We start from the raw sequence: 27,516 nt of genomic DNA, 5'->3' as shown, positions 1-27,516 counted from the left end.
ACTCACACACACACACATATACACACACACACACACACACACAGACCACACACACACACACACACACACACACACAGAACCACACACACACACACACACACACACACACACATACACTCTCACACACGCGCGCGCACTCACACACACACACACACACACATATACACACACACACATGCACACACAACCACACACACACACACACACACTCTCTCTCACACACACACACACAGACACACACTGCAGCTCTGTGTGTCTAACAGAGATGCATTCCACTCATTTACACTGTTTGAATATTTCCCCTCTGATAAAGGGCTTCCCAGCAACATTATGAAATATGCTTGAGATGCATCTGTGAGAAACGGTCATCATTTGTGGGGCCTGAAAGGAAGGTTATGAATATGCAATGAGGTTTGATTTGTCATACCCTGGAGTTTTGCTTGTAATTTATCACATAAATGATAACCGTATATATCCTGAGGGACCTGGTGCTTGGACATAAAGACATAGCCTTTTCCGAGTTCTCTAAGAGAAGCGGTTATTTAATTAATTCTGATCCTCAACTCTGAGTTTACGTGTTTGGTTTTTTTGTTCTGTTTTTTTTTCTTCTTCAGCAAATGTGGGTTTTTGATGAAGACGTGGGGATGAACCAGCGGGAGATCACCTACGTCCCTGGGCTCTACAAGATCTTTGATGAGATCCTGGGTAAGAGGCGTGTTCTGGGGGCGGTTCATGGTGGCGGTTCTGGGGGCGTGTTCTGGGGGCGGTTCTGGGGGGCGTGTTCTGGGGGCGGTTCATGGGACGGCCAATCTGTTCAATCTGTTTAATTTTCTAGCCCCTCCCTCTCCTCATTAGCTATTATCGACTCCTTCTCTAGCCAATCAGGTGGCTGCGCTCTGTCTGCGCAGGTGGCTGCAGCTGGTGCTGTGGCTGCGCAGCTCTGCTGGTGGCAGGAGAGTAACAGTGCGTTAGGCCGGTCCTTGCAAAGTCAGAAATTTTCCACCAAGAAGTCGCATTCAAAGTGCCAACAAAGTCTTAAATGCCTGTAGTAAACACCAGTAAGCTCCCTTATTGAATGAAGATACAGTGTCTTTAACGCCTGGCACTGGTTTTGGCCGTGATTTGGTTCCCAGGTGTACGGGGGTGTGGGGGGAGGAGGGTTCTGACATCTTTTGCTTTAATCTGCTTGGCCTGTTGGCTCTGACCAAGCAAAACACACTAAGAAAGTGATTCTATTTTAGTGGTGGCACTGAATTCTCCAGCACTGCCACCTCTGTCCCAAAAAAAACTTATTTTAAAAGGAAGAAAGAAATACATTGTCTGAAATGTGGTTTGGAACAGTGGTGCCCAAATATTTTGAGCTGGTCCAGTTCAGGATTTGAGGTTTAGAGATTCGGGTTTTGGGAAAGCCCTAAGCATTTCCCCCTTCCCCTGGGACTTTTTTTTATGAAAATGACTTCCTGCAAAAACCTCATGTGTATGTTTCGTGGGTTACCTATGTAATGTGCTACCTGTTTGGCTTACCTGTCTGCTGTGTGTTGAGATAACAGCTTGTATTGCCCCCTTAAAGGGTTAAGAAATCATTTCCCAATGCCACCCCCCCTCTCATGAAAGTGTGCACTGGGGATTGTAATTGGCTGTGTACATGAGCACTGATCATTGGATGGATGGATGGATGGATTGATTGATTGGTTGATTGATTGGAGGTATTGATCGAGCGGCTCTCTCTCCTCTCTCCCACACAGTGAACGCGGCTGATAACAAACAGCGGGACAAGAACATGTCGTGTATAAAGATCACCGTCGACCCGTGAGTGTCTCCCGGACCACCCCCCCGGGGGCTCTGCTGGGGTTTCGGGGGTTACCGTAGTAACAGAGGTGGGAAGTACGAGGCATCAGTCACAGTGGGCGGGGCTTCTGTGCGCCAGCAATCGCTCGTTCACACAAACCAATCGGTGCATGTTGCTCTCGGCAGCTAAGCCTTGCGATTGGTTAAATTCATTGATGACCCACCCTTTCCCGTCTCCACTTGTAATCCCTCACTAAAATAATTAGGTATAATACAAATGTATAACGATGATAATAATGATGATGAAAGATGGTTCGAATCCCGGCCTTGGCCTTTTTGTATGGGATTTGCATGTTCTCCCCGTGTCTACATGGGTTTCCTCCGGGTACTCCGGTTTCCTCTCACAGTCCAAAGACATGCAGACTAGGGCTGGGCAGTATATCACAGTGACAATTATCGCGTGCAGTAACGGTCATCGCCACCGTGTGGTGTACCGCCTTTCTTTTTGTCTTTTTCACTAATATTAATTATATACGTGATGCGATGGCAAACAACCACGCTTTTGGAGGCCGTGTGAAACGCTTTCCGGAAAAAAAAGTCACCTATCGCTTGACCGTAAGACAGCCAGCAAGGCCTTGCAGCTTCCGCGCGATTGGCAGAAACACATCACATGATCACACGGAAGCTGTGCGACCTTGCTGCTGATTGGCTGTCTTAACTGTCAACACCCAGTAGGTAACAGCGGTTATGTTTTTCTCCGGAAGCATTTTACACAGCCTCTTTAGCTGTTTAGTAACGCTTCAGGTATAATTGAAAAGAAGAAGACAAAAGAAAGGTGATACGCCACACGGTGGCGACGACCGTTATTGCACGTGATAATTATCACTGCGATATATCGCCCAGCCGTAATGCAGGCTCTGAATTGCCCGTATGTATGAGTGTGTGAGTGAATGGTGGGTGTGCCCTGCGATAGATTGGCGGCCTGTCCAGGGTGTATTCCTGCCTCTCGCCCAATGCATGCTGGGATAGGCTCCAGCACCCTCTGTGACCCTGCTCAGGATAAGCGGGTATAGATAATGGATGGATAGATGTCACGTTTGATGGAGATGGAGATAGACGGACTTATTGTTTTGTTTTATCTGCTTTGTATCTCGCCAGCGAGTCAAACACCATCACTATCTGGAACAACGGGAAGGGCATCCCGGTGGTGGAACACAAAGAGGAGAAGATGTACGTCCCCGCTCTCATTTTCGGGCACCTGCTCACCTCCAGCAACTACGACGACGACGAGAAGAAGGTCACAGGCGAGTGGCGCTCGGCCCAGTCCAGCTTGGTCCAGCTCGGCTCGGCTCGGTCCGGCTCAGCTTGGTCCAGCTCGGCTCAGCTCGGCTTGGTCTGGCTCAGCTTGGTCCGGCTCGGCTCAGCTCGGTCCGGCTCGGTCTGGCTTGGCTCAGCTCGGTCTGGCTCGGCTCGGCTTGGCTGCTGTACCGGGCTCGCCGGGTCATAGCTGTAATCTGTGAATCTGTCGTATTTGAGTTCAGTAATTCTGAAATAATCTAGGAAGACATGTTGGGCTGTCTCTGCTTGTAGCCGTGAATTGATCGTTCGTTTGGTTTAGCGACTGTAGTAGCTTAGCTGAGTAATAGCGCCAGTCTGTGTGAATGTTTGAAGTGGAGGTTCTTCAGGTGAGGAGCTGTTTTTAACGGTCTTGCGTTTCCTTTCTGTCCCTGTTTCAGGCGGTAGGAATGGTTATGGTGCTAAACTCTGCAATATCTTCAGTACAAAATTCACCGTGGAAACGGCGTGCAAAGAGTACAAACACAGCTTCAAACAGGTACGGAGTCCTGCCCCAAAATTTCACACGCCCGTTTCCCTATTGTCCGTTCTGTGACCACATGGGTAGTGTTGTGTGTTAATGCGCCATCCCGACCCCTCTAGGGACAGTGACGCCTGACCTGTAAGGTAAGAGTCCCGCCTCCTGGTTTCTTATCACCTCGGCTAGGTTTTTGGGGTCACACGGGGGGTCAGGTCGGCTCCTGGGTTCGATTCTCCCTCTACGGCAACCGTTCCCCGGAACAGGCGGTACGATTAGCCCGCCGTGCTAACGGCCAAAGCCCCCGGAACAGGCGGTACGATTAGCCCGCTGTGCTAACGGCCAAAGCCCCCGGAACAGGCGGTACGATTAGCCCGCTGTGCTAACGGCCAAAGCCCCTGGAACAGGCGGTACGATTAGCCCGCCGTGCTAACGCCCAAAGCCCCGGAACAGGCGGTACGATAGCCCGCCGTGCTAACGGCCAAAGCCCCGGAACAGGCGGTACGATTAGCCCGCCGTGCTAACGGCCAAAGCCCCCGGAACAGGCGGTACGATTAGCCCGCTGTGCTAACGGCCAAAGCCCCCGGAACAGGCGGTACGATTAGCCCGCTGTGCTAACGGCCAAAGCCCCCGGAACAGGCGGTACGATTAGCCCGCTGTGCTAACGGCCAAAGCCCCTGGAACAGGCGGTACGATTAGCCCGCCGTGCTAACGGCCAAAGCCCCCGGAACAGGCGGTACGATTAGCCCGCCGTGCTAACGGCCAAAGCCCCCGGAACAGGCGGTACGATTAGCCCGCCATGCTAACGCCCAAAGCCCCTGGAACAGGCGGTACGATTAGCCCGCTGTGCTAACGGCCAAAGCCCCTGGAACAGGCGGTACGATTAGCCCGCTGTGCTAACGCCCAAAGCCCCCGGAACAGGCGGTACGATTAGCCCGCTGTGCTAACGCCCAAAGCCCCCGGAACAGGCGGTACGATTAGCCTGCCGTGCTAACGCCCAAAGCCCCCGGAACAGGCGGTACGATTAGCCCGCTGTGCTAACGCCCAAAGCCCCCGGAACAGGCGGTACGATTAGCCCGCCGTGCTAACGCCCAAAGCCCCTGGAACAGGCGGTACGATTAGCCCGCCGTGCTAACGGCCAAAGCCCCTGGAACAGGCGGTACGATTAGCCCGCTGTGCTAACGGCCAAAGCCCCTGGAACAGGCGGTACGATTAGCCCGCCGTGCTAACGCCCAAAGCCCCCGGAACAGGCGGTACGATTAGCCCGCCGTGCTAACGGCCAAAGCCCCCGGAACAGGCGGTACGATTAGCCCGCCGTGCTAACGGCCAAAGCCCCCGGAACAGGCGGTACGATTAGCCCGCTGTGCTAACGGCCAAAGCCCCCGGAACAGGCGGTACGATTAGCCCGCCGTGCTAACGGCCAAAGCCCCCGGAACAGGCGGTACGATTAGCCCGCTGTGCTAACGGCCAAAGCCCCCGGAACAGGCGGTACGATTAGCCCGCTGTGCTAACGGCCAAAGCCCCCGGAACAGGCGGTACGATTAGCCCGCTGTGCTAACGCCAAAGCCCCCGGAACAGGCGGTACGATTAGCCCGCCGTGCTAACGGCCAAAGCCCCCGGAACAGGCGGTACGATTAGCCCGCCGTGCTAACGGCCAAAGCCCCCGGAACAGGCGGTACGATTAGCCCGCCGTGCTAACGGCCAGCTTCAGACTGACTGCTAATTTAATGGGTGTCCCGGCTGCACAGGAGGGTTTATGGCTTCAGGAGCAGCGATACTCAACCCATGATAGGGTTCATTTACTTGCCTGAGTGAGAAGCACAATGTCCACTAAATCCACCTGGTTTCTGGTATTTTTTCCTCCCTCTACTCCTTTTCTTTCCTGTTGTCCCTCTTGCTTTGTCCTTTTCTTTTTACTCTTCTCCCCCTTTTCTCTTTCTGTCTCTCTCCCTCTTTCTTTTTTTCTCTCTGTCCTTCTCCCTCTCTCTCACTCCCCATCCCTCTTTCCCTCTCTCAGACCTGGCAGAATAACATGACTAAGACCAGTGAGCCCAGGATAAAGTTCTTTGATGGTGAAGACTTCACCTGCGTGACCTTCCAACCCGACCTGTCCAAGTTCAACATGGAGAAGCTGGATAAGGACATCCTGGCCCTGCTGACGCGGAGGGCCTACGATGTGGCAGGGTCCTGCCGGGGGGTCAAGGTCATGCTCAACGGGAAGAAGCTTCCGGTAGGCCTGTCGCCCGTTCGGCTCTCTGTCGGAGCGCTGCGGTGCTTTGTACTCTGGTGACTGACCCCCGGCGCCCCCTGCAGGTAACCGGCTTCCGCAGCTACGTGGACCTGTACGTGAAGGACAAGCTGGACGAGACGGGCGTGGTGCTGAAGGTGGTGAACGAGGCGGTGAACGAGCGCTGGGAGGTGTGCCTGACGCTGAGCGAGAAGGGCTTCCAACAGATCAGCTTCGTCAACAGCATCGCCACCACCAAGGTAACCCTGGCAACCACATCCCTGTGCCTCCTACCCCGTACCCAACATCGCCACCACCAAAGTAACCCCGGCAACCGCATCCCTGCGCCCCCTACCCCCAAACCCAGCATCGCCACCACTACAGTAACCACAGCAACCGCATCCATGCACCACCTACCCCAAACCCAGCATCGCCACCACTAAGGTAACCGCGGCAGCTGCATCCCTGCGCCCCCTACCCCAAAACCCAGCATCGCCACCACCAAGGTAACTGCGGCAAATGCATCCCTGTGCCTCCTACCCCAAAACCCAGCATCGCCAGCACCAAGGTAACCGCGGCAACTGCATCCCTGCGGCAACTGCATCCCTGCGCCCCTACCGCAAACCCAGTGTCCCCACCACCTAGGTAACCGCGACAACCACATCCCTGCCCCACCTACCCCTAAACCCAGCGTCCCTACCATCACGGTAACCGCGACAACCGCATCCCTGTCCCACCTACCCCTAAACCCAGTATCCCTACCATCACGGTAACCGCGACAACCGCCTCCCTGCACCGCCTACCCCCAGATCCAGCATTCCCTCCGCCAAAGTAACTGCAGGACCTCTCATGCCCATCACCCCCTGTGCCCTAGCTGGTTTGTATTTTTATTTTTAGTCTGTAACCTTGGTAACGGTAACGCCTGTGACACTGGTAACGATTTCCCATCTCCAGGGCGGCAGGCACATTGACTACGTGGTGGACCAGATCGTGGCCAAGCTGATCGAAGTGGTCAAGAAGAAGAACAAGGCAGGCGTGACGGTCAAACCCTTCCAGGTCAGAGATCAAAGTCAGCTTTGACAAAGTCACAATTAACACAGAATCCCTTCCTTAACTCAGATTTACACCGACTTTCATCAGACGCTGTTTATCAAGAGTGCCTTTCATGCATTTATACAGCTGGATATTTTACTGAAGCAATTCAGGTTAAGTAGCTATATCCCCATCTGGGGATTGAACCTGCAACCTCAGAGCCCAGTTCCCTCAGCCCTATGCTACACTGCCCCCCGGTGGCGAGGGATGGTGCTCAGGCAAAGCAGACGAGTCCATTGCATTAACACTGTGCTTCCACATTTTACTGTACGATCAGCAGAAGTGGGGTTTTGATGGAGGCGTTTCAGTCTATGTTTAGCTGGGCGTGTTTTTTGTGTTTTTTGAGTGCCTGTGCCATAAAGTAAACGTGCACCTCTGCTCCCTCCCAGGTGAAGAACCACATCTGGGTGTTTGTGAACGCCCTGATCGAGAACCCCACCTTCGACTCCCAGACCAAGGAGAACATGACGCTCCAGACCAAGTGCTTCGGCTCCAAGTGTCCGCTCTCCGATAAGTTCATACGCGCGGTGAGTGAGCGCAGCTGAACCTGGTCCTGGTTCTGCTGGGTTTGGTCGTCACTGGGCATTTAATTGGTCAATTAAAGCAGCTGATTACACAGGTAACTCACCTCACCTGGTTTCTTGGGTTTAAGACCTGGGTCGGTCACCTTTGGCTTAGACATTGAGGAAAGTAATTGGTGGTTTTTGTCGCCCCCTTGTGTACAGGCGACGAACTGCGGCATTGTGGAGAGCATTCTGAACTGGGTCAAGTTCAAGGCTCAGACTCAGCTCAACAAAAAGTGCTCCTCCGTCAAGTACAGCAAGATCAAGGGCATCCCCAAGCTGGACGACGCCAACGACGCCGGTGAGACTCGCCTGTGTCTCCTTACCTGTGCAGCCTCGCCAGTGTGTTCTTACCTGTGCAGCCTTACCTGTGCTGTCTCACCTGTGAGTCCTCACCTGTGTGCACTCCCCTGCCTCTCTCAGGTGGGAAGCACTCCTCAGACTGCACGCTGATCCTGACGGAGGGGGACTCCGCTAAGTCGCTGGCTGTTTCGGGGCTCGGGGTGATTGGCAGGGACCGATACGGGGTGTTCCCCCTCCGCGGGAAAATCCTCAACGTCCGAGAGGCCTCCCACAAACAGGCGAGTGTGTGTGTGAGTGTGTGTGTGTGTGTGTGTGTGTGTGTGACTGAGAGAGGAGTGTGTGTGTGTGTGTGTGTGACTGAGAGAGGAGTGTGTGTGTGTGTGTGTGTGTGACTGAGAGAGGAGTGTGTGTGTGTGTGTGTGTGTGTGACTGAGAGAGGAGTGTGTGTGTGTGTGTGTGACTGAGAGAGGAGTGTGTGTGTGTGTGTGTGTGTGTGTGTGTGTGTGTGTGTGTGTTGTGTGTGTGTTGTGGTGTGACTGAGAGAGGATTGTGTGTGTGTGTGACTGAGAGAGGAGTGTGGTGTGGTGTGTGTGATGAGAGAGAGAGTGTGTGTGTGTGTGACTGAGAGAGGAGTGTGTGTGTGTGTGTGTGTGTGTGACTGAGAGAGGAGTGTGTGTGTGTGTGGTGTTGTGTGTGTGTGTGTGTGTGACTGAGAGAGGAGTGTGTGTGTGTGTGTGTGTGTGTGTGACTGAGAGAGGAGTGTGTGTGTGTGTGTGTGTGTGCTGAGAGAGGAGTGTGTGTGTGTGTGTGTGTGTGACTGAGAGAGGAGTGTGTGTGTGTGTGTGTGTGTGTGACTGAGAGAGGAGTGTGTGTGTGTGAATGTGTGTGTGTGAGAGAGTGTGTGTGAGAGAGTGTGTGTGAGTGAGTGTGTGTGAGTGTGTGAGAGTGTGTGTGTGTTAGATCTGAGTCTTATTGACTCTCCCTGCAGATTATGGAGAACTCAGAGATCAACAACATCATCAAGATTGTGGGCTTGCAGTACAAGAAAAGCTATGAGGACCCAGAATCCCTTCGCTCGCTACGCTACGGAAAGATCATGATCATGACCGATCAGGTACTGTGCGCGTGTGTGTCTGATGGTTTTCATTGGATAATGCCTGGATCCTAGTGTAAATTTCCAGGAAGAACCCAGAATGTGTCCACAAATCACAGCTGCAGTTTTATTACCAACACACATGATTGGTGGAGTTCCTCTCTGTTGTCTATACCTGAGGAGTCATCCTGGCTGTCCTGTCCCCCCCCCCCCTCCCCTTCCCCCTCAGGACCAGGATGGCTCCCACATTAAGGGTCTGCTCATCAACTTCTTCCATCACAACTGGCCGTCCCTGCTCAAACACACCTTCCTGGAGGAGTTCATCACTCCCATCGTCAAGGTAACCAGCGGCAGGGGATGGGGCTACTGGTGTAGGGTGTGGCCTGAGGTTTAGGGGGCGGGGTTTGAGTGTGATGGCTTGTCCTGTTTCCAGGCCAGTAAGAACAAGCAGGAGCTGTCCTTCTACAGCATTCCAGAGTTCGACGAGTGGAAGAAACAGACGGAAAATTACAAAACCTGGCACATTAAGTACTACAAAGGTCTGTACAGTCACCATGCCCCCCTTTATTTCTATCATCCCTCCACCACCTTTCTTTCTCTCTATCCCTTCACCCTGTTTCTTTCTCTCCATCCTCCCTCTCTCTCTCTGACTCCCCTCCTGCTCACTCTCCCCCTTTCAATCTAATTTATTTGGCACTTCAATATACCACCAACTTTACACAAAATGAAATGCTTCCATGTAATAAACATGGAAATTGTGTGTGTGTTTATGTACAAGCACATATTAATAACACAGCTATACATGTGCAATATTATTTGGAATGATGGACCATTGTGGTGTGTGTGTGTGTGTGCGCGCGTGCATGTATGTGCACGTGTGCGTGCGTGTGTGTGTCTGTATGTGCACGTGTGCGTGCATGTGGTGTACTGTTGTGTGCATCGTGTGTGCATGTGCGTGTCTGTGTTGTGTGTCTGTCACGTGTGCGTGTGTCTGAGTGCACGTGTGCGTGTCATGTGGCACGTGCGTGTGTCGTGCTGGTGTTGTCGTGAGTGTGTGTGTGTGTGTGCTGTGCACGTGTGCGTGGTCGTGTCTGTGTGTGCACGTGTGTGCTGTGTGTGTCGTGTGTGTGGCACTGGTGTGGACGTGTGCTGTGGTCTGTGTGTGCGTGTGCGTGTGTTCTGTCTGTATGTGACGTGTGCGTGTGTCTGTGTGTGCACGTGTGCGTGTGTGTCTGTGTGTGTGCGTGTGTGTATGTGGACGTGTGCGTGTGTCTGTGTGTGCACGTGTGCGTGTGTGTCTGTGTCTGTGTGTGCACGTGTGCGTGTGTCTGTGTGTGTGTGCTCGTGCGTGTGTCTGTGTGTGCACGTGTGCGTGTGTCTGTGTGTGCACGTGTGCGTGTGTGTCTGTGTCTGTATGTGGACGTGTGCGTGTGTCTGTGTGTGGACGTGTGCGTTGTTGTGGTCACTGATGTTTTGACGTGCTGGCGTGTGTAGTGTCGTGTGTGTTGTGGCACGTGTGCGTGTGTCTGTGTGTGTGTGCTCGTGCGTGTGTTCCAGGTTTGGGTACGAGCACAAGCAAAGAGGCGAAGGAGTACTTTGCGGACATGGAGAAACACCGCATCATGTTCCGCTACATGGGCACGGAGGACGACGCTGCCATCACCCTGGTTAGCGCCGCCTCACTTCCTGCCTCCCGCCTCACTTCCTGTCTCACCCTCACACTCACAAAACTCGGGGCAGCTTATGCATGGATTTGGGGGCTGAAGTTTAATCTTACTGCTTTGAAAATGGGTATTTAAAATAATAAAATAAATATAAATAACATAGGTGTCAAAACAGGGCGACTTGTGACAGCTTGGCTTAGTCTGTCTGTAACCCAGACGGCAAGTCAAAGTTCCCTCTCCCTCTTTCTCTCCCTCCCTCTCTCCCCCCCGTCTCTGTCTGTCCCTTCCTCTCTCTTCCTCCCCCCCTTATCTCTCTCTCTCGCTCTCTCTCCAGGCCTTCAGTAAAAAGAAGACGGATGACAGGAAGGAGTGGCTCACTAACTTCATGGAGGACAGGAGACAGCGCCGGTTACACGGCCTGCCGGAGGTGCGACCCCAGAAACACTCAAAACAGCTGCATGTGTGTTCTGTGTGTGGCATGAACCATGGGTTCAGTGAGCTGCGTTCCTCTTAATTATGGGAGTTGTAGTTTTAAGCAACAGGTTTGGACAGGCTTTCCTGTGGGTTCAGTAGTTTAGAGACTGATCCTCCTGTGGGTTCAGTAGATTATGGACCGATCCTCCGGTGGGTTCAGTAGTTTAGAGATTGATCCTCCTGTGGGTTCAGTAGTTTAGAGACTGATCCTCCTGTGGGTTCAGTAGTTTTGAGAATGATCCTCTTGGGGGTTCAGTAGTTTAGAGACTAATCCTCCTGTGGGTTCAGTAGTTTAGAGACTAATCCTCCTGTGGGTTCAGTAGTTTAGAGACTAATCCTCCTGTGGGTTCAGTAGTTTATAGACTGATCCTCTTGGGGGTTCAGTAGTTTATAGACTGATTCTCCTGTGGGTTCAGTAATTTATAGACTGATCCTCCTGTGGGTTCAGTAGTTTAGAGACTAATCCTCCTGTGGGTTCAGTAGTTTATAGACTGATCCTCTTGGGGGTTCAGTAGTTTATAGACTGATTCTCCTGTGGGTTCAGTAATTTATAGACTGATCCTCCTGTGGGTTCAGTAGTTTATAGACTGATCCTCTTGGGGGTTCAGTAGTTTATAGACTGATTCTCTTGTGGGTTCAGTAATTTATAGACTGATCCTCCTGTGAGTTCAGTAGATTAGAGACTGATCCTCTTCTGGGTTCAGAGATTAGAGTTGAGCCTCCGGGGGGTTCAGTAGATAAACTGATCCTCCTGTGGGTTTCGGTAGGTTTATAGACGGATCCTCTTTGGGGGTTTTGCAGAGTTTTGAACGATCCTCCTGTGGGTTCAGTAGTTTATAGACTGATCCTCCTGTGAGTTCAGTAGATTAGAGACTGATCCTCCTGGGTTCGGTAGTTTATAGACTGATCCTCCTGTGGGTTCAGTAGTTTATAGACTGATCCTCCTGTGAGTTCAGTAGATTAGAGACTGATCCTCCTGTGGGTTCGGTAGTTTATAGACTGATCCTCTTGGGGGTTCAGTAGTTTATAGACTGATCCTCTTGGGGGTTCAGTAGTTTATAGACTGATTCTCTTGTGGGTTCAGTAATTTATAGACTGATCCTCCTGTGAGTTCAGTAGATTAGAGACTGATCCTCCTGTGGGTTCAGTAGATTAGAGATTGATCCTCCTGTAGGTTCAGTAGTTTAGAGACTGATCCTCCTGTGGGTTCAGTAGTTTAGAGACTGATCCTCCTGTGGGTTCAGTAGTTTATAGACTGATCCTCCTGTGGGTTCAGTAGTTTATAGACTGATCCTCCTGTGGGTTCAGTAGTTTATAGACTGATCCTCCTGTGGGTTCAGTAGATTAGAGACTGATCCTCCTGTGGGTTCAGTAGTTTAGAGACTGATCCTCCTGTGGGTTCAGTAGATTAGAGACTGATCCTCCTGTAGGTTGAGTAGTTTAGAGACTGATCCTCCTGTGGTTCTTGTTGCAGCAATTCCTGTACGGCACACAGACGCGGCACCTGTCCTACAACGACTTCATTAACAAAGAGCTCATCCTCTTCTCCAACTCCGACAACGAGCGCTCCATCCCCTCTCTCGTCGATGGTGTGTATCTCCTGCCCCCTTCTTATGATGTCATGAGCGCACAAGCCGTTATCGATCCCTTTGTGATGATGTGGCCTGTCCATTTGTGATGTGGCCTGTCCCCTGGTGGTGATGTGGCATGTCCCCTGATGATGATGTGGCCTGTCCCTTTGTGATGATGTGGCGTGTCCCCTGGTGATGGCCTGTCCTTTATGACTGTGCCTGTCCTTTGATGAGCTGCGTCTTAGATGAGCGCGTGTCCTTTTGATGTATGTGGCTGTCCTTTGTGTGGTGCCTTGGATGGCATGTCCCTTGTGATGTGCCTGTCCTGTGGGGTCTTGTGTGCCTTGGATGATGCGGGCGTGTCCCTTTGTGATGATTCTGCGTGTCCCTTTGTGATGTGATGATGTGGTCTGTCCCTTTGTGATGATGCTGCGTGTCCCTTTATGATGATGCTGCGTGTCCCTTTGTGATTGATAATGTGGCGTGTGCAGGGATGAAGCCGGGCCAGAGGAAGGTGCTGTTCACCTGTCTGAAGAGAAGATAGCGGAGTGAGTGCCCAGTGCGATCAGTGGCAGAGATGTCGTCCATCACGGGATGTGTTATATCTATTTGATGATTTGTTATTTTATGTGTATAATGTGAGCAGTAGTGAGTGTAGTCGGGAGCAGTAGCAGAATGGTAGCAGTATATAGTCTAGTAATAGTGGAGCAGAACATATAGCGGCAGTAGTAATAGTGTAGTAGAACAGTAGAGTCCATGGACAGTGGCAGTAGTATGTCAGCGTACATAACAGCAGAGTGTAGTATTATATTAATGTAGTATATTCTAGTCATTATGTTATAGTAAATATGTAGCAGTAACAGTAGTAGTAGTAGTAGTCGTGGTAGCAGTAGCAGTAATGGTAGCAGTAATAGTAGTCATAGTAATAGTGGTAGCAGTAACAATAGTAGTCATAGCAGTAGTAATAGTAGTAGTAGTAACAGTAGTAGTCATGGTAACAGTAGTAGTAGTAGTAACAGCAGTAGCAGTAACAGCAGCAGTAGTAGTAGTTATAGTAACTGTAGTAATAGTCATAGTAGCAGTAGTGGCTCTCATAGTAACAGTAGTGGTAGTAGTAATCATAGTAACAGTAGTAGTAGTAGCAGTAACAGTAGGAGTAACATAGTTAGTACAGTAGTAGTAGTAACAGTAGTAGTCACAGTAACAGTAGCAGCAGTAACAGTAGTAGTAGTCATAGTAACAGTAGCAGTAACAGTAGTAGTAGTCATAGTAACAGTAACAGTAGTTGTAGTCATAGTAACAGTAGCAGTAGTCATAGTAACAGTAGCAGTAGTAGTAGTCATAGTAACAGTAACAGTAGCAGTAGCGGTAGTCATAGTAACAGTAGCAGTAGTAGTAGTCATAGTAACAGTAACAGTAGCAGTAGCGGTAGTCATAGTAATAGTAGCAGTAGTCATAGTAACAGTAGCAGTGTGTAAGTCATAGTGAACTGTAGCAGTAGGTTCAATTACCGTACAGTAGGTAGCATGACATTGTAACTTAGCAAGTGTATTAACATACAGTATAAGTATAGTACAGTAGGTAAGCTGTAAAGTATAAATTATATAATCAGTACAGTAGAAAAGTGTAGTCATAGTACGTTGCATAGTCATAGTAGCGTATGCCGTATTAGTCATAGTACATACAGTAGTCTAGTACGTAGTAAGTAATCAAGTAACAGTAGTAGTATGTAACAGTAGCGTAGTCATAGTAACAGTAGTAGCAGTAATCATAGTAACAGTAGCGTAGGATAGTAATAGTAGCAGCGTAGTCATATAACAGTAGAAGTACAGTAGCGTAGTCATAGTAAAGTAGCAGTAGCATAGTAGCATGCAGTAGCGGTAGTCATAGTAACAGTAGCAGTAGTCAGTAGTCATAGTAACAGTACTGCAGTACAGTAGAGTAATCATATGTAACAGTAGCAGTAGTTAGTCATAGTAACAGTAGCAGTAGCGGTAGTCATAGTACGTAAGTAGTAGTAGTCATAGTAACAGTAGTAGCAGTAATCATAGTAACAGTAGCAGTAGTCATAGTAACAGTAGCAGTAGTAGTAGTCATAGTAACAGTAGCAGTAGTCATAGTAACAGTAGCAGTAGCGGTAGTCATAGTAACAGTAGCAGTAGTCATAGTAACAGTAACAGTAGCAGTAGCGGTAGTCATAGTAACAGTAGCAGTAGTAGTAGTCATAGTAACAGTAGTAGCAGTAATCATATTAACAGTAGCAGTAGTCATAGTAACAGTAGCAGTATCATAGTAACAGTAGCAGTAGTCATAGTAACAGTAGCAGTAACAGTAGCGGTAGTCATAGTAACAGTAGCAGTAGTAGTTTGTTGTGGTGGTCCCTGCATGTCAGATGCCCTGTCCCTCCTGCCCCACGCGCGGTTCAGTCTGTGACTCTCAGTCTGTGTGCTGCAGCAAGCACTGATGATGACCATCGTGAACCTGGCACAGAACTTTGTGGGCAGCAACAACGTCAACATCCTGCAGCCACTCGGCCAGTTCGGCACCCGCATCAACGGGGGCAAAGATGCTGCCAGCCCCCGTTACATTTTCACTATGCTCAGGTAACTCACACACCTGTGCTCAGGTAACACACCTTACACACCTGTGCACCTTTATTTTGCTCAGGTAACTCACCTTACACACCTGTGCACCTCTACTGTGCTCAGGAAACACACCTTACACACCTGTGCACCTTTATTTTGCTTAGGTAACTCACCTTACACACCTGTGCACCTCTACTGTGCTCAGGAAACACACCTTACACACCTGTGCTCAGGTAACTCACCTTACACACCTGTGCACCTCTACTGTGCTCAGTTTACTCACCTTACACACCTGTGCACCTCTACTGTGCTCAGGTAACACACTTTACACACCTGTGCACCTCTACTGTGCTCAGTTTATTCACCTTACGCACCTGTGCACCTCACTGTGCCAGGACTCACTTCACACTGCATTTTACTGTGCTAAATACCCTTCACACGTGTAGTAACCTTACACCTACACTTACTGTCTCAGAAACACCATACCTGTGCATCTTTACTCTGCTCAGATAACTCACCTTACACCCCTGTGTTCAGGTAACACACCTGTACATCCTTACTGTGCTCAGGTAACACACCTCATACACCTGTGCATTTTTTTCTGTGCTCAGGTAACTCACCTTACACACCTGTGCATCTTTACTGTGCTCAGGTAACACATCGTACGCACCTGTGCTCATCTGTTACACCATCACCGAGCTCAGGTAACACCCCAACAGCGTATACACTTGTGCCTCATGGTAATCATGGCAACACTCCACTTGCATTACGTAGTGTTACGCCACCACTTCCACCCACTGTCACCAGAGGGATACAAATCTCAGTACCAGCCCATTGAAGTAACTCCACAGGCCCACAGAAACCCTAGCTCTAACGGCCGTCCCGACGTACCCCCCCCACCCTGCATCACCCCCCCAACCCCAATCAACCCCCAATCACCCCCCATCACCCCCCCCCCCCTCCCCACAGTCCCCTAGCCAAGCTGCTCTTCCCGGCGGTGGACTCAAATCTGCTCAAGTTCCTGTACGACGACAACCAGAAGGTGGAGCCGGAGTGGTACATTCCCATCATCCCCATGGTGCTGGTGAACGGGGCCGAGGGCATCGGCACCGGCTGGGCCTGCAAGATCCCCAACTACGACCCGCGCGAGATCGTCAACAACATCAACCGCATGCTGGAGCAGCAGGACCCGCTGCCCATGGTACCGCTCCACACCTGCTCCTCTTAGCACCACCCTAAAAAAGAAATAGAGTTAACGGATAATATTCATTACTTCTGGGTTTTATTTTGGGTTGAATATTTCATCCAGCTGGTTTCTAGTGAGCTGCAGTGGCTAGCTAAGTCATACCGAACCACTGCACAGGTGATTCAGACCTTCTGGTGGCTAGTGAACTCGGGCTGGCTGAATTGAATTTGCACATACAACATACCTCCATGTTTGTCACATACTACTTAAAACCCATTTCAGACCAAAGTTTCACCTCTTGGCTCTAAAACGGTCCGCCTGCTATTGGACGAGCTGAATTGTGTGCGCAGGCGAGCTGAATTGTGTGTGCAGGCGAGCTGAATTGTGTGCGCAGGCGAGCTGAATTGTGTGCGCAGGCGAGCTGAATTGTGTGCGCAGGCGAGCTGAATTGTGTGCGCAGGCGAGCGATGTGGAGGCGAGTGAATTGCAGACCAGCAGCTGAATTGTGTGCGCAGCAGCTGATGTGGCAGGCGAGCTGAATGTGTGCCAGGCGAGCTGAATGTGTGGCAGCGCTGATTGTGTGGGCGGCTGAATTTGTGCGAGGCGAGCTGATTGTGCCAGGCAGCTGATTGTGCGCAGGCGAGCTGATGGTGCAGGCAGCGAATTTGTGCGAGGCGAGCTGATTGTGTCGAGGCGAGCTGAATTGGGCGCAGGCAGCGAATTGTTGCGAGCAGCTGATTGTCTGGCAGCGAGGGGATCGACCTGAGAGGGCCGTGCACACTGCTGCACCTCCTCTCTGCGTCGGGCGCTCTGAGAGGGCCATGCACACTGCTGCACCTCCTCTCTGCGTCGGGCGCTCTGAGAGGGCCGTGCACACTGCTGCACCTCCTCTCTGCGTCGGGCGCTCTGAGAGGGCCGTGCACACTGCCGCACCTCCTCTCTGCGTCGGGCGCTCTGAGAGGGCCGTGCACACTGCTGCACCTCCTCTCTGCGTCAGGCGCTCTGAGAGGGCCGTGCACACTGCTGCACCTCCTCTCTGCGTCAGGCGCTCTGAGAGGGCCGTGCACACTGCTGCACCTCCTCTCTGCGTCGGGCGCTCTGAGAGGGCCGTGCACACTGCTGCACCTCCTCTCTGCGACTCTAAAATGGTTTCATCGTGTCGCGGCTCTTTGGCCTGAACTGGGCTTAAGGCTGCCAGACTATGAACCCAGGGGCTTTGGCCTGAGCTCAGTGTAAATTAAGTACGTTTCCTGTTTTTAACGCTGATACGCTGATGCATATTAAGTGCGTTTCCTCTTTTCCTGTCCTCACGAAGCTCCCCAGCTACAAGAACTTCCGGGGCGTGATCCACGAGCTGGGGCAGAACCAGTACATGGTGAGCGGGGAGGTGTCTGTTCTGGACAAGAACACCATCGAGATAACAGAACTGCCCGTCCGCACCTGGACCCAGGTACGCCAAACACACACACCCAAACACACACACACACATACACATACACACACCCGAACACACGCACACGCACACACACACACACACACACACACACACACACATACACACACCCAAACATAACATAACAGAACATAATGTAAGACGAGAACAGGCCATTCAGCCCAACACTGCTCCTCCATTCCTACCACTAAACTGTACTTAAGGCTTAGTTTACCTATAAGCAAGATAGTATCTAACACTGTATCAAGCCAGGCCTTGAATACTCCCAGTGTTTCTGCCTCCACTACATGTCCAGGCAGTGTGTTGAGTACTGAGTGCTGTACTGCATGCTGTATGCTGTACTGAACGCTGTACTGATATAATCGCAGCGTGTTGAGTACTGAACACTGTACTGAACGTGGCTTTGCAGGCTTATAAGGAGTCAGTGCTGGAGCCCATGCTGCAGGGGACGGATAAGACCCCGGTGCTCATCAGTGACTATAAGGAGTACCACACCGACTCCACCGTCAAGTTCCTGGTGCGAATGAGTGAGGAGAAGCTCCGCGAAGCCGAGGCTGCTGGCCTGCACAAAGTCTTCAAGCTGCAGTCCAGCCTCACCTGCCACTCTATGGCAAGTGCTACCTGCCGCTCACCTGGAGCCTGTCACTCACCTTACACCTGTAACCTGCCACGCACCTGGAGCCTGTGACCTGTCACTCACCTTTGTGCGCGTGTGCGTGTATATGCATGCGTGCGTGTGTGAGTACATGCATATATGGGTGTGTGTGTGTGTATGGATATGCGTGTGTGTGCGTGCGTGTAATGAGGTTTCCCTTCTCTCTGAAGGTGCTCTTTGATCACATGGGCTGTCTAAAGCGCTATGCATCCGTCAATGACATTCTCAAGGAGTTCTTTGAGCTCCGCCTCCACTACTACAAGCTGAGGAAGGATTGGCTGGTCGGCATGCTGGGGGCGGAGTCAGCCAAACTGTCTAATCAGGCGCGGTTTGTGCTGGAGAAGATTGACGGCAAGATTTCTATCGGTAATTATTAATATTTATCCCTCAAATACGGTTTCATTTATTTAGGCCTGGGTCTGATATTAACTGTTAAGTTTTGCTGTGTAAATGTGTGGGAGTTTTGTAGTGTTAATCTGTTGGGGTTAGGGTTAGGTTAGGCTGTGGCAGTTAGGGTTAGGTTATGTTGCGGAGAGTTTTGTTGTGTAAAGCAGTGGGAGTTAGGGTTAGGTTGTGGCGGTTTGGGTTAGGTTAGGTTGTGGCGGTTGGGGTTAGATTAGGTTGTAGGGGTTGGGGTTAGGTTAGGTTGTGCATTGGTTAGTTTAGGTTGGGGTTAGGTTAGTTGTAGGGTTGGGTTAGTTAGGTTGTATGGGTTGGGGTTAGGTTAGGTTGTGGCGTTGGGTTAGATAGGTTGTAGGGTGGTTGTAGGTTGTAGGGTTTGGGGTTAGGTTAGGTGTAGGGGTTCGGTTAGGTTGTAGGGTTGGGTTGGTTAGGTTGTGGCGGTTGGGGTTAGGTTAGGTTGTATGGGTTGGGGTTAGGTTAGGTTGTAGGGGTTGGGGTTAGGTTAGGTTGTAGGGGTTGGGGTTAGGTTGTAGGGGTTGGGGTTAGGTTAGGTTGTAGGTTTGGTAGGTGTGTGCGATGGGTTAGGTTAGTTGTGATGGTTGGGTTAGGTTAGGTTGTGGCGATTGGGTTAGGTAGGTTGTAGGGGTTGGGTGTAGTTGTGGCGTGGTAGTTAGGTTGTAGGGGTTGGGGTTGGTTAGGTTGTGGCGGTTGGGGTTAGGTTAGTTGGTGGTTGGGGTTAGGTGTTTAGGGGTGGGGTTAGTTAGTTGGTGGTTGGGTTAGGTTAGGTTGTAGGGTTGGGGTTAGGTTAGGTGTTGACAGTTGGGTAGGTGTTGTGGCCGTTGGGTTAGGTTAGTGTTGTAGCGTGGGTTAGGTTAGGTTGTGACAGTTGGGGTTAGGTTAGGTTGTGGTTGGGTGGTTAGTAGGTTGTTAGGGTTGGGTTAGGTTAGTTAGTTGTAGGGGTTGGGTTAGGTTGGGTTGTAGGTTGGGTAGTTTAGGTTAGGGTTGGTTAGGTAGGTTGTGGTGTTGACGTTAGGTTAGGTTGTGGCGGTTGGGGTTAGGTTAGGTTAGGTTGTAGGGGTTGGGGTTAGGTTAGGTTGTGGCGGTTTGGGTTAGGTTAGGTTAGGTTGTAGGGGTTGGGGTTAGGTTAGGCTGTAGGGGTTGGGGTTAGGTTAGGTTGTCAGGGTTAGGGTTGGGTTAGGCTGTGGGATCTGATGTTTTCCTGTGTCACTCTCACAGAGAACAGGTCCAAGCGGGAGCTGATCCGGCTGCTCCTGCAGAGGGGCTACGAGTCCGACCCCGTCGCCGCCTGGAACAGAGCCCAGGAGAAGGTAGCGCCCCACACCCGCTCCAGTTAACCCACCCTCTGGCACTGACACCCACCCCCAAGTACGACTCCACTCATCGTCACTGACTCTACCCTCTGCACTGACTCCCCCCAGTACAGACTCCACTCATTGTCACTGACTTACCCCTTGCACGACTCCCCCCAAGTACAAACCCCCCCATCTGGCACTGACTCCACCCCCAAGTACAAACTCCACCCCTCTGGCACTGACTCCACCCCCAAGTACAGACTCCACTCATCTGTCACTGACTCTACCCCTCTGGCACTGCCCCCAAGTACAAACCCCACCCATCTGGCACTGACTCCACCCCCAAGTACAGACTCCACTCATCTGTCACTGACTCTACCCCTCTGGCACTGACTCCACCCCCAAGTACAAACCCCACCCATCTGGCACTGACTCCACCCCCAAGTACAAACTCCACCCGTCTGGCACTGACTCCACCCCCAAGTACAGACTCCACCCCTCGGGCACTGACTCCACCCCCAAGTACAAACTCTTCCCCCCCAAGTTTACTCCTTAGCATAGAGTTTAATCTGCACTGCCCTTCATGACCTTCATGGTGTAGGGAGGAGCCCAACGACTGGCTGTGTCCTGATTGGTGGGTTGCCTGTGTGTGTTTTCAGTCATTGGAGGAGGAGGATGCGGACGGTAACAACAGCGACAGCTCCATAGACTCCGGCTCGTCATCGGGACCAAACTTTAACTACATCCTGGGAATGCCCCTCTGGTGCCTGAGCAAGGAGAAGGTGGAGGAGCTCCTCAAACAGCGAGACTCCAAGGTGCTGTATGCAAGGCATTGTGGGAAGGGTACAATACACAAGGCATTGTGGGAGAGTACTGTATGTAAGGCATTGTGGGAAAGGTACTGTGGACAGTGGATTGTGGGAAGGGCATCTACGCAAAGCATGTTGGGAAAGGTAGTCTGTACTTAAGGTCATAGTTTGTTTGTGTAAACCTAGAGTTAGGGCTGTTGTAAATGGAGACTCAGAGCTGTGTTGGTGTAAATGGAGAGTCAGAGTTGTGCTGGTGTAAAGGTAGAGTAAGGATAGTGTTGTAAATGGAGAGTCAGAGTTGTGTTGGTGTAAATGGAGAGTCAGAGTTGTGCTGGTGTAAAGGTAGAGTAAGGATAGTGTTGTAAATGGAGACTCAGAGATGTGTTGGTGTAAATGGAGAGTCAGAGTTGTGCTGGTTAGGAGATAAATTTGTATGAGACTCAGAGATGTGTTGGTGTAAATGGAGAGTCAGAGTTGTGCTGGTGTAAAGGTAGAGTAAGGACAGTGTTGTAAATAGAGACTCAGAGTTGTGCTGTGTTGTTTGCAGAAAGCTGAGCTGAACGAGCTTCAGAGGAAGTCTTCAGAAGACCTGTGGAAGGAGGACCTGGCCGTCTTCATCGAGGAGCTAGACGTGAGTAACCGCCTTGTAACCCCTCCCACCTGCCCAAAGGGATCACAGAGCTTCTCCACCCTAGCTCCCCAGTGGTGGAACGAACTCCCCGTCCCTCTCCGAACCTCCCCCTCACTACCCATCTTCCGCCGTGGCCTGAAGACTCATCTCTTCAGACTATACCTAGACTAACCACCACCACGCTGTATTTCACTCTTTATCAAAAAAAAAAAAAAAAAACCCTTTTCCTGTCACTTGTTACATGTTGCCCCATCCCAACACCTCTTGGTAATTTGTATTTGTCCTAATACTGTAGCTTATTCTTCTGCCTAGTTGGCTTTGCAGATGTTAGGCCAGAATAGTGTTCACTGTTCTCGGCTAGAAATAGCTGTACAAAATAAGTATTTTACCTTACTGAACCCGTGTTTAGCAGTTGTCTACGACCATGAAATGCACTTTTTTTGTACGTCGCTTTGGATAAAAGTGTCTGCCAAATGAATGTAATGTAATGTAATGTAATGTGAGTCTTCCTCTATCCCACAGCCACACCCTAAAACCACACCCCACAGCCACACCCTAAAGCCACACCCTAAAACTTCACCTCGCAGCCACAGCCTAAAATCACAGCCACACCCTAAAACTACAGCCACACCCTAAAACCACAGCCACTCCCTAAAACCACACCCCAAAACTACAGCCATACCCTAAAATCACAGCCACTCCCTAAAACCACACCCCAAAACTACAGCCACACCCTAAAACCACAGCCGCTCCCTAAAACTTCACCCCGCAGCCACAGCCTAAAATCACAGCCACTCCCTAAAACCACAGCCACACCCTAAAACTACAGCCACACCCTAAAATCACAGCCACTCCCTAAAACCACAGCCACACCCCAAAACTACAGCCACACCCTAAAATCACAGCCACACCCTAAAACCACAGCCACTCCCTAAAACCACACCCCAAAACTACAGCCACACCCTAAAACCACAGCCACTCCCAAAAAAACCGTACCCTAAAACTAAAACCACACCCCAAAACTAGTCACACCCTAAAACCACAGCCACTCCCAAAAAAACAGCACCCTAAAGCCACAACCACACCCTAAAACTACAGCCACACCTCAAAACTACAGCCAAACCATAAAACCGCACCCCAAAACTACAGCCACACCCTAAAACCACAGCCACTCCCAAAAAAATCGTACCCTAAAACTAAAACCACACCCCAAAACTACAGCCACACCCTAACACCACAGCCACTCCCTAAAACCACACCCAAAAACTACAGCCACACCATAAAGCTACACCCTAAAACTCCAGTGTGCGTGAGCCAAACCCTGTGAGCAGTGGCTGATTTGAGAGAGTGTTTGTCTCCCCCTGCTGGCAGCGTGTGGAAGCGCAGGAACGGGAGGACCAGAGCGCAGGGAAGACCCCTAAGCTGGTGAAAGGGAAGGTGGGCAAGCCCAAAGTGAAGAAGATGCAGCTGGAGGAGACCCTGCCCTCCCCCTTTGGCCGCCGCATCGTGCCCCAGGTCACCCAGGCCATGAAGGCCGACGCCTCCAAGAAGATGACCAAGAAGAAGAAGGTGAGCCTATGAATATCCATGACATGAATGCAGGAGGTTATTCATATTAATGAGTTGGGACTCATGAGGCTAACTCCAGCTACAGAATGGTGTGATGTCGCCGAGATGTAGCTGTAGGTGTGTGTGTGTGTGTGTGTATTTGACGTGGACAGCCATTTGTGTGATCTTGCATGGTAACCATCGGTGACGCCCTTGTTTCTCAGGGTGACGTGGATCTGTCGGTGAAAATGGAGTTTGATGAGGAGTCGGGGGCCCTGGGGTCGGAGGGAGGGGGCGGAGACTCACTCATCTCCCCCTCGGGCCTGCCGGTGCCTGGGGCCAAGCCCAAAGCTCCGCGAGTCAAGAGGGAGAAGAAGGAACCAGGTCAGTTACAGAGAGCATCATGGGAACAGTAGTCCTCTCCATTCCGTATTTGTACAGGTCCTCTATTGCTACCAGATGATCAGCTCCTGCTTTACTGCAGAATCTCCTTAGTATCCATGGTGACCGAGTTGCATGTGATGTGTGTTTGTGGGGTGACTGGATGGTGTGTGATGTGTGTATTTTGGGGCGATGTGTCTCAGGCACCCCCCGGGTGAAGAAAACGCCTGGACCAAAGGGATCAGCGAAGAAGGTGAAGAAGAGGAATCCCTGGTCAGACGACGAGTCCAAATCCGACAGCGACCTGGAGGACAGCGAGCCTGTCATCATCCCCAGAGACACCAAGAGCCAGAGAGCCTCAGGTCTGCCTGCCTGCCTGCCTTTCTGTCTGTCTGTCTGTCTGTCTGTCTGTCTGTCTGTCTGTCTGCCTGCCTGTCTGTCTGCCTGCCTGCCTGCCCATTTGTCTGTCTGTGCATGTTTGTATCTGTTTCAGTGGGTCACTGCTCAGAGCTGACACAGCAGAATGCAGAGTATCCCTCCAGGTTCCCTGCTTGAGGGGGGGCTTAATCTGAATCTTTGCTCTGATGGGGGGGTGTAATGCCACTGACCCCCACCTTCATGTTTTTCACCTCTTAGCTGGGAAGCCCAAGTACACCTTCGACTTCTCTGAGGAAGAGGATGCTGATGAAGAGGCGGAGGACGACGCCATGCCTTCCTCCCCCATCAGGTCCTACAAGGACGACTTTGGCACCTCCGAGAGCAGAGACCGTTACCACGACAACGGCGAGGGCGGCGATGATGACGACGATGACGACATTTTCCCGCCGCCAAAACAGACCACCACCACCACGTACGCCCCCTCCGGTTCTGCCCACGGGGCCCTCTGGGGCTCGTCTGTTCGGGACTCCAGAACCTGGAGATCAACCATCCTGTAGGTTTTCACTCCAACCCTAACAAAGCACACCTCACTCTGAGTCAGGCGTGCCAAATTAGGTGTGAAATGAAACCCAACAGGACGGTGGATCTCCAGGAACAGGGTTGGGAACCACTGGTGTAAATTTATAGATGTTTTTTATTTCATAATTAATCTATTTATTCATTTTTCAGGTCCATTTCACCAGCAAAGAAGAAGAAGGAAGCGGACAGCATATTCTCCAAATCCGCGTGCTCTGAGAAGAGCAACGACAGCGGTGAGCAGCGGGTTTACGCCCTGGGTTTACCTGCTGGGTTTACGCCCCAGGTTTACGCCCCGGGTTTACGCCCCGGGTTTACCTGCTGGGTTTACGCCCTGGGTTTACGCCCCGGGTTTACCTGCTGGGTTTACCTGCCGGGTTTACGCCCCGGGTTTACCTGCCGGGTTGTGTGTGAGTTTGTGCACGTGTGTGAGCACGTATGAGCGTGTGTGAGCATCTGTTAAAATGTGTGTGTGCGTGTCTATTAAAATGTGTGTGTTTGAAAACTGTTTCTCTCAGATGGCCTGAAGTTCGACAGCGACGAGGACGACAACAGACCCTCCTTCACATACTCCAGCAGCTCCACGTTCGAAAAGCCGACCGCAACAAAGAAAGGTAATCCCCTTAGCCACCACCAGGGGGCTCTCTAATGCAGCTAATCCATTAATTTCCTTATTCACCACCAGGGGGCTCTCTAATTTCAACCGTGTTTCCGTCTTGCAGCTAAGAAGCCAGCAGACAGCGCCCCCAAACCGAAGAAGGCCCCCAAACCCCCGAAGAAGCCCGACACGTCCATCTGGGACTCGGACTCGGACGGTGGTGAGCCCAAGAAGCCCGCAGTGCTCAAAGGTACGCTCTTGCCCCGCCCCCCTTCCCACAATCCCACAGTCTCCACCTGCAGATGAAATAGTACCACACTGACCTCTGCTTGAACCTGGAGCCGCTGTAAGCTCCAAACTGACAGGCCTGAGCAAACGTTATCTGCTTAGACGCTGATAATCTCAGCTGAGTGTCACCGATTGGCTTTCAGACTGATAATCACCAGGGAAACCGTGGTCCCTGTGTTGTTCAGCCACCTGTCTGCACTCAGAGGCGGCAAGTCCCGTGCAGAGAGGGGTTTTTTGGGGTGGGCGTGGTGACTTCAGACACAAGCTGTATTTAAAATTTTTCTATTTATTCTTTTAATTTTTTTTCTATTTAAGATTTCTATTTATTAACACGGTCACACTTCTGAAGACTCAGTGCTCTGAAACGCTCGTGTGTGCTGCTGGCTCACTTGTGTCTCTCTCTCTCTCAGGTAAAGGCAGGGGGAGGAAGAGGAAGCTGTCCGGCTCTGAGGAAGATGAGTACAGCCCTGTGAAGAAGACGGGGAAAACCCCCACCAACAGAGTGAGTGAGTGAGTGAGTGAGTGAGTGAGTGAGTGAGTGAGTGAGTGAGTGAGTGAGTGAGTGAGTGAGTGAGTGAGTGAGTGAGTGAGTGAGTGAGTGAGTGAGTGAGTGAGTGAGTGAGTGAGTGAGTGAGTGAGTGAGTGAGTGAGTGAGTGAGTGAGTGATTGAGTGAGTGAGTGAGTGAGTGATTGAGTGAGTGATTGAGTGAGTGTGTGAGTGATTGAGTGGTGGTGAGTGGTGGGAGTGAGTGGTGAGTGGTGAGTGAGTGTAGTGAGTGAGTGGTGAGTGGTGAGTGTGAGTGATGGTGGTGGTGTGGTGAGTAGTGATAGTGGTAGTGGTGAGTGAGTGGGTGATTGAGTGTGGAGTGAGTGAGTGGTGGTGTATGAGTGCAGTGGTGTGGTGGTGTGTGTGAGTTTGTCTTGTGTGGTGTGTGTGTACGTGTTGGTGTGTCTGTGTTGTGTTCTGTCGTGTCAGTCAGTGTATGTTGTATGAGTGTGTGTGAGGTGAGTGTGTGTGTGTGTCTGTGTGTGTGTCGTGTGTGTATGTGTGTGTCTGGTCTGCGTGCTGTGGTGTGTGTGTGTCGTGTGTGTGTGTTGTCGTGGTCGATGTGTAATGTGTGCGATGTTGTGTGATCGGTGATGAGCCAAAAGCGATAAATGTGGCATAGATGAGGAACGTTGACGTGGGGTGCCCCGGGGGGGAAGCCCGGGAGAAGCAAGAAAGAGGCAAAACTGCCGAGCCGGCGGGGACGACCAGAGCGAACATTTTCGACAGAGCGACACACAACACACAAACTCACGCTCACGTATACACACACGCAATCACACTCACCGACGCACACCTAAACACACACACACGCACACCTAAACACACAGACACACACACACTCACACAAGCTCTCGTCCTTTGTCCTGCAGAATTTTGTACATTCTCCTTTTCTGTTTTTTTTTTCTTTTTTGTGATGTTTAAGGCTTTCTACTGTGTAAGTGTTTTACACTTTTTATTATACATATACATTTTTTTTTAATCATTGAAAATGTTCTGTATTTGTCCCGAGCGGCTTTTAGAAGTGTAGAGTGCTGTGCCTATGCACATATTTTAACTGTTAAAAGTTACAGTTAATGTACCTTTTTTGAAATGAACTTGGAAGTAAACTTCATCAATTGTAAAGGACCTCTCGGGGTGTGTTGTGGCTATTTTGTTTAAATTCCCATCTTTTTATTATAGATGTCTGGTGCTTTTCCATCCAGGGTATGGATTCATGTAATATTAAATATGTATACATATACATACATACACTGTTGGTGCTCTGGTTGAAGTGTAGCATTATGCTCAGTCTCTTATGACAAATATTGCTACATATTTAAACTTTGAAACAAGCTGTACTCATCTGTTTTTAAAATAAATATATTTTTTTTATTTTTGCCAGGCGATTTCATGAAATAGATGAACAATATAGGAACATAAAAGCATCATTAATGTACAAACAAGCTGGTGAAAATACCCAACAAGATGCAACTAACAGTTCCAACAAATGGGTCACTGAGGAAACAAGGGAGTTATGGGTAATGTAGTTTAAATCAGACTCATCCCTGTACGGAGTCGTAAAAAAAAAATTGTCCT

At 50.7% G+C, this 27,516-nt stretch overlaps 1 protein-coding gene across 1 annotated transcript in view; it reads left to right on the top strand.

Moving 5' to 3' along the window:
• Window positions 1–26,008, top strand: part of top2b (DNA topoisomerase II beta) — a 31,500-nt gene extending 5,492 nt beyond the window's left edge. Inside the window, 34 exon segments of the mRNA XM_064349267.1 lie at window positions 615–705; window positions 1,746–1,809; window positions 2,947–3,092; window positions 3,525–3,622; window positions 5,619–5,831; window positions 5,915–6,088; window positions 6,783–6,884; window positions 7,310–7,447; window positions 7,646–7,784; window positions 7,907–8,064; window positions 8,775–8,900; window positions 9,109–9,219; window positions 9,313–9,418; window positions 10,437–10,546; window positions 10,878–10,970; window positions 12,492–12,606; window positions 13,080–13,167; window positions 13,353–13,390; window positions 15,047–15,191; window positions 16,143–16,374; window positions 17,675–17,809; window positions 18,222–18,422; window positions 18,638–18,833; window positions 20,106–20,197; window positions 20,842–20,997; window positions 21,539–21,622; window positions 22,994–23,191; window positions 23,395–23,554; window positions 23,755–23,913; window positions 24,188–24,401; window positions 24,659–24,741; window positions 25,024–25,119; window positions 25,228–25,353; window positions 25,802–26,008. Of these exon segments, the coding sequence (XP_064205337.1) occupies window positions 615–705; window positions 1,746–1,809; window positions 2,947–3,092; window positions 3,525–3,622; window positions 5,619–5,831; window positions 5,915–6,088; window positions 6,783–6,884; window positions 7,310–7,447; window positions 7,646–7,784; window positions 7,907–8,064; window positions 8,775–8,900; window positions 9,109–9,219; window positions 9,313–9,418; window positions 10,437–10,546; window positions 10,878–10,970; window positions 12,492–12,606; window positions 13,080–13,167; window positions 13,353–13,390; window positions 15,047–15,191; window positions 16,143–16,374; window positions 17,675–17,809; window positions 18,222–18,422; window positions 18,638–18,833; window positions 20,106–20,197; window positions 20,842–20,997; window positions 21,539–21,622; window positions 22,994–23,191; window positions 23,395–23,554; window positions 23,755–23,913; window positions 24,188–24,401; window positions 24,659–24,741; window positions 25,024–25,119; window positions 25,228–25,353; window positions 25,802–25,905 (4,491 nt within the window). The 3' untranslated portion in view covers window positions 25,906–26,008.
• The last annotated feature ends 1,508 nt before the right edge of the window (window positions 26,009–27,516 follow it).

This window comes from Anguilla rostrata, chromosome 8, assembly GCF_018555375.3.
Source record: "Anguilla rostrata isolate EN2019 chromosome 8, ASM1855537v3, whole genome shotgun sequence".
NCBI classification, from domain to species: Eukaryota; Metazoa; Chordata; class Actinopteri; order Anguilliformes; family Anguillidae; genus Anguilla; species Anguilla rostrata.
This window is presented reverse-complemented; position numbering and strand designations above follow the sequence as displayed.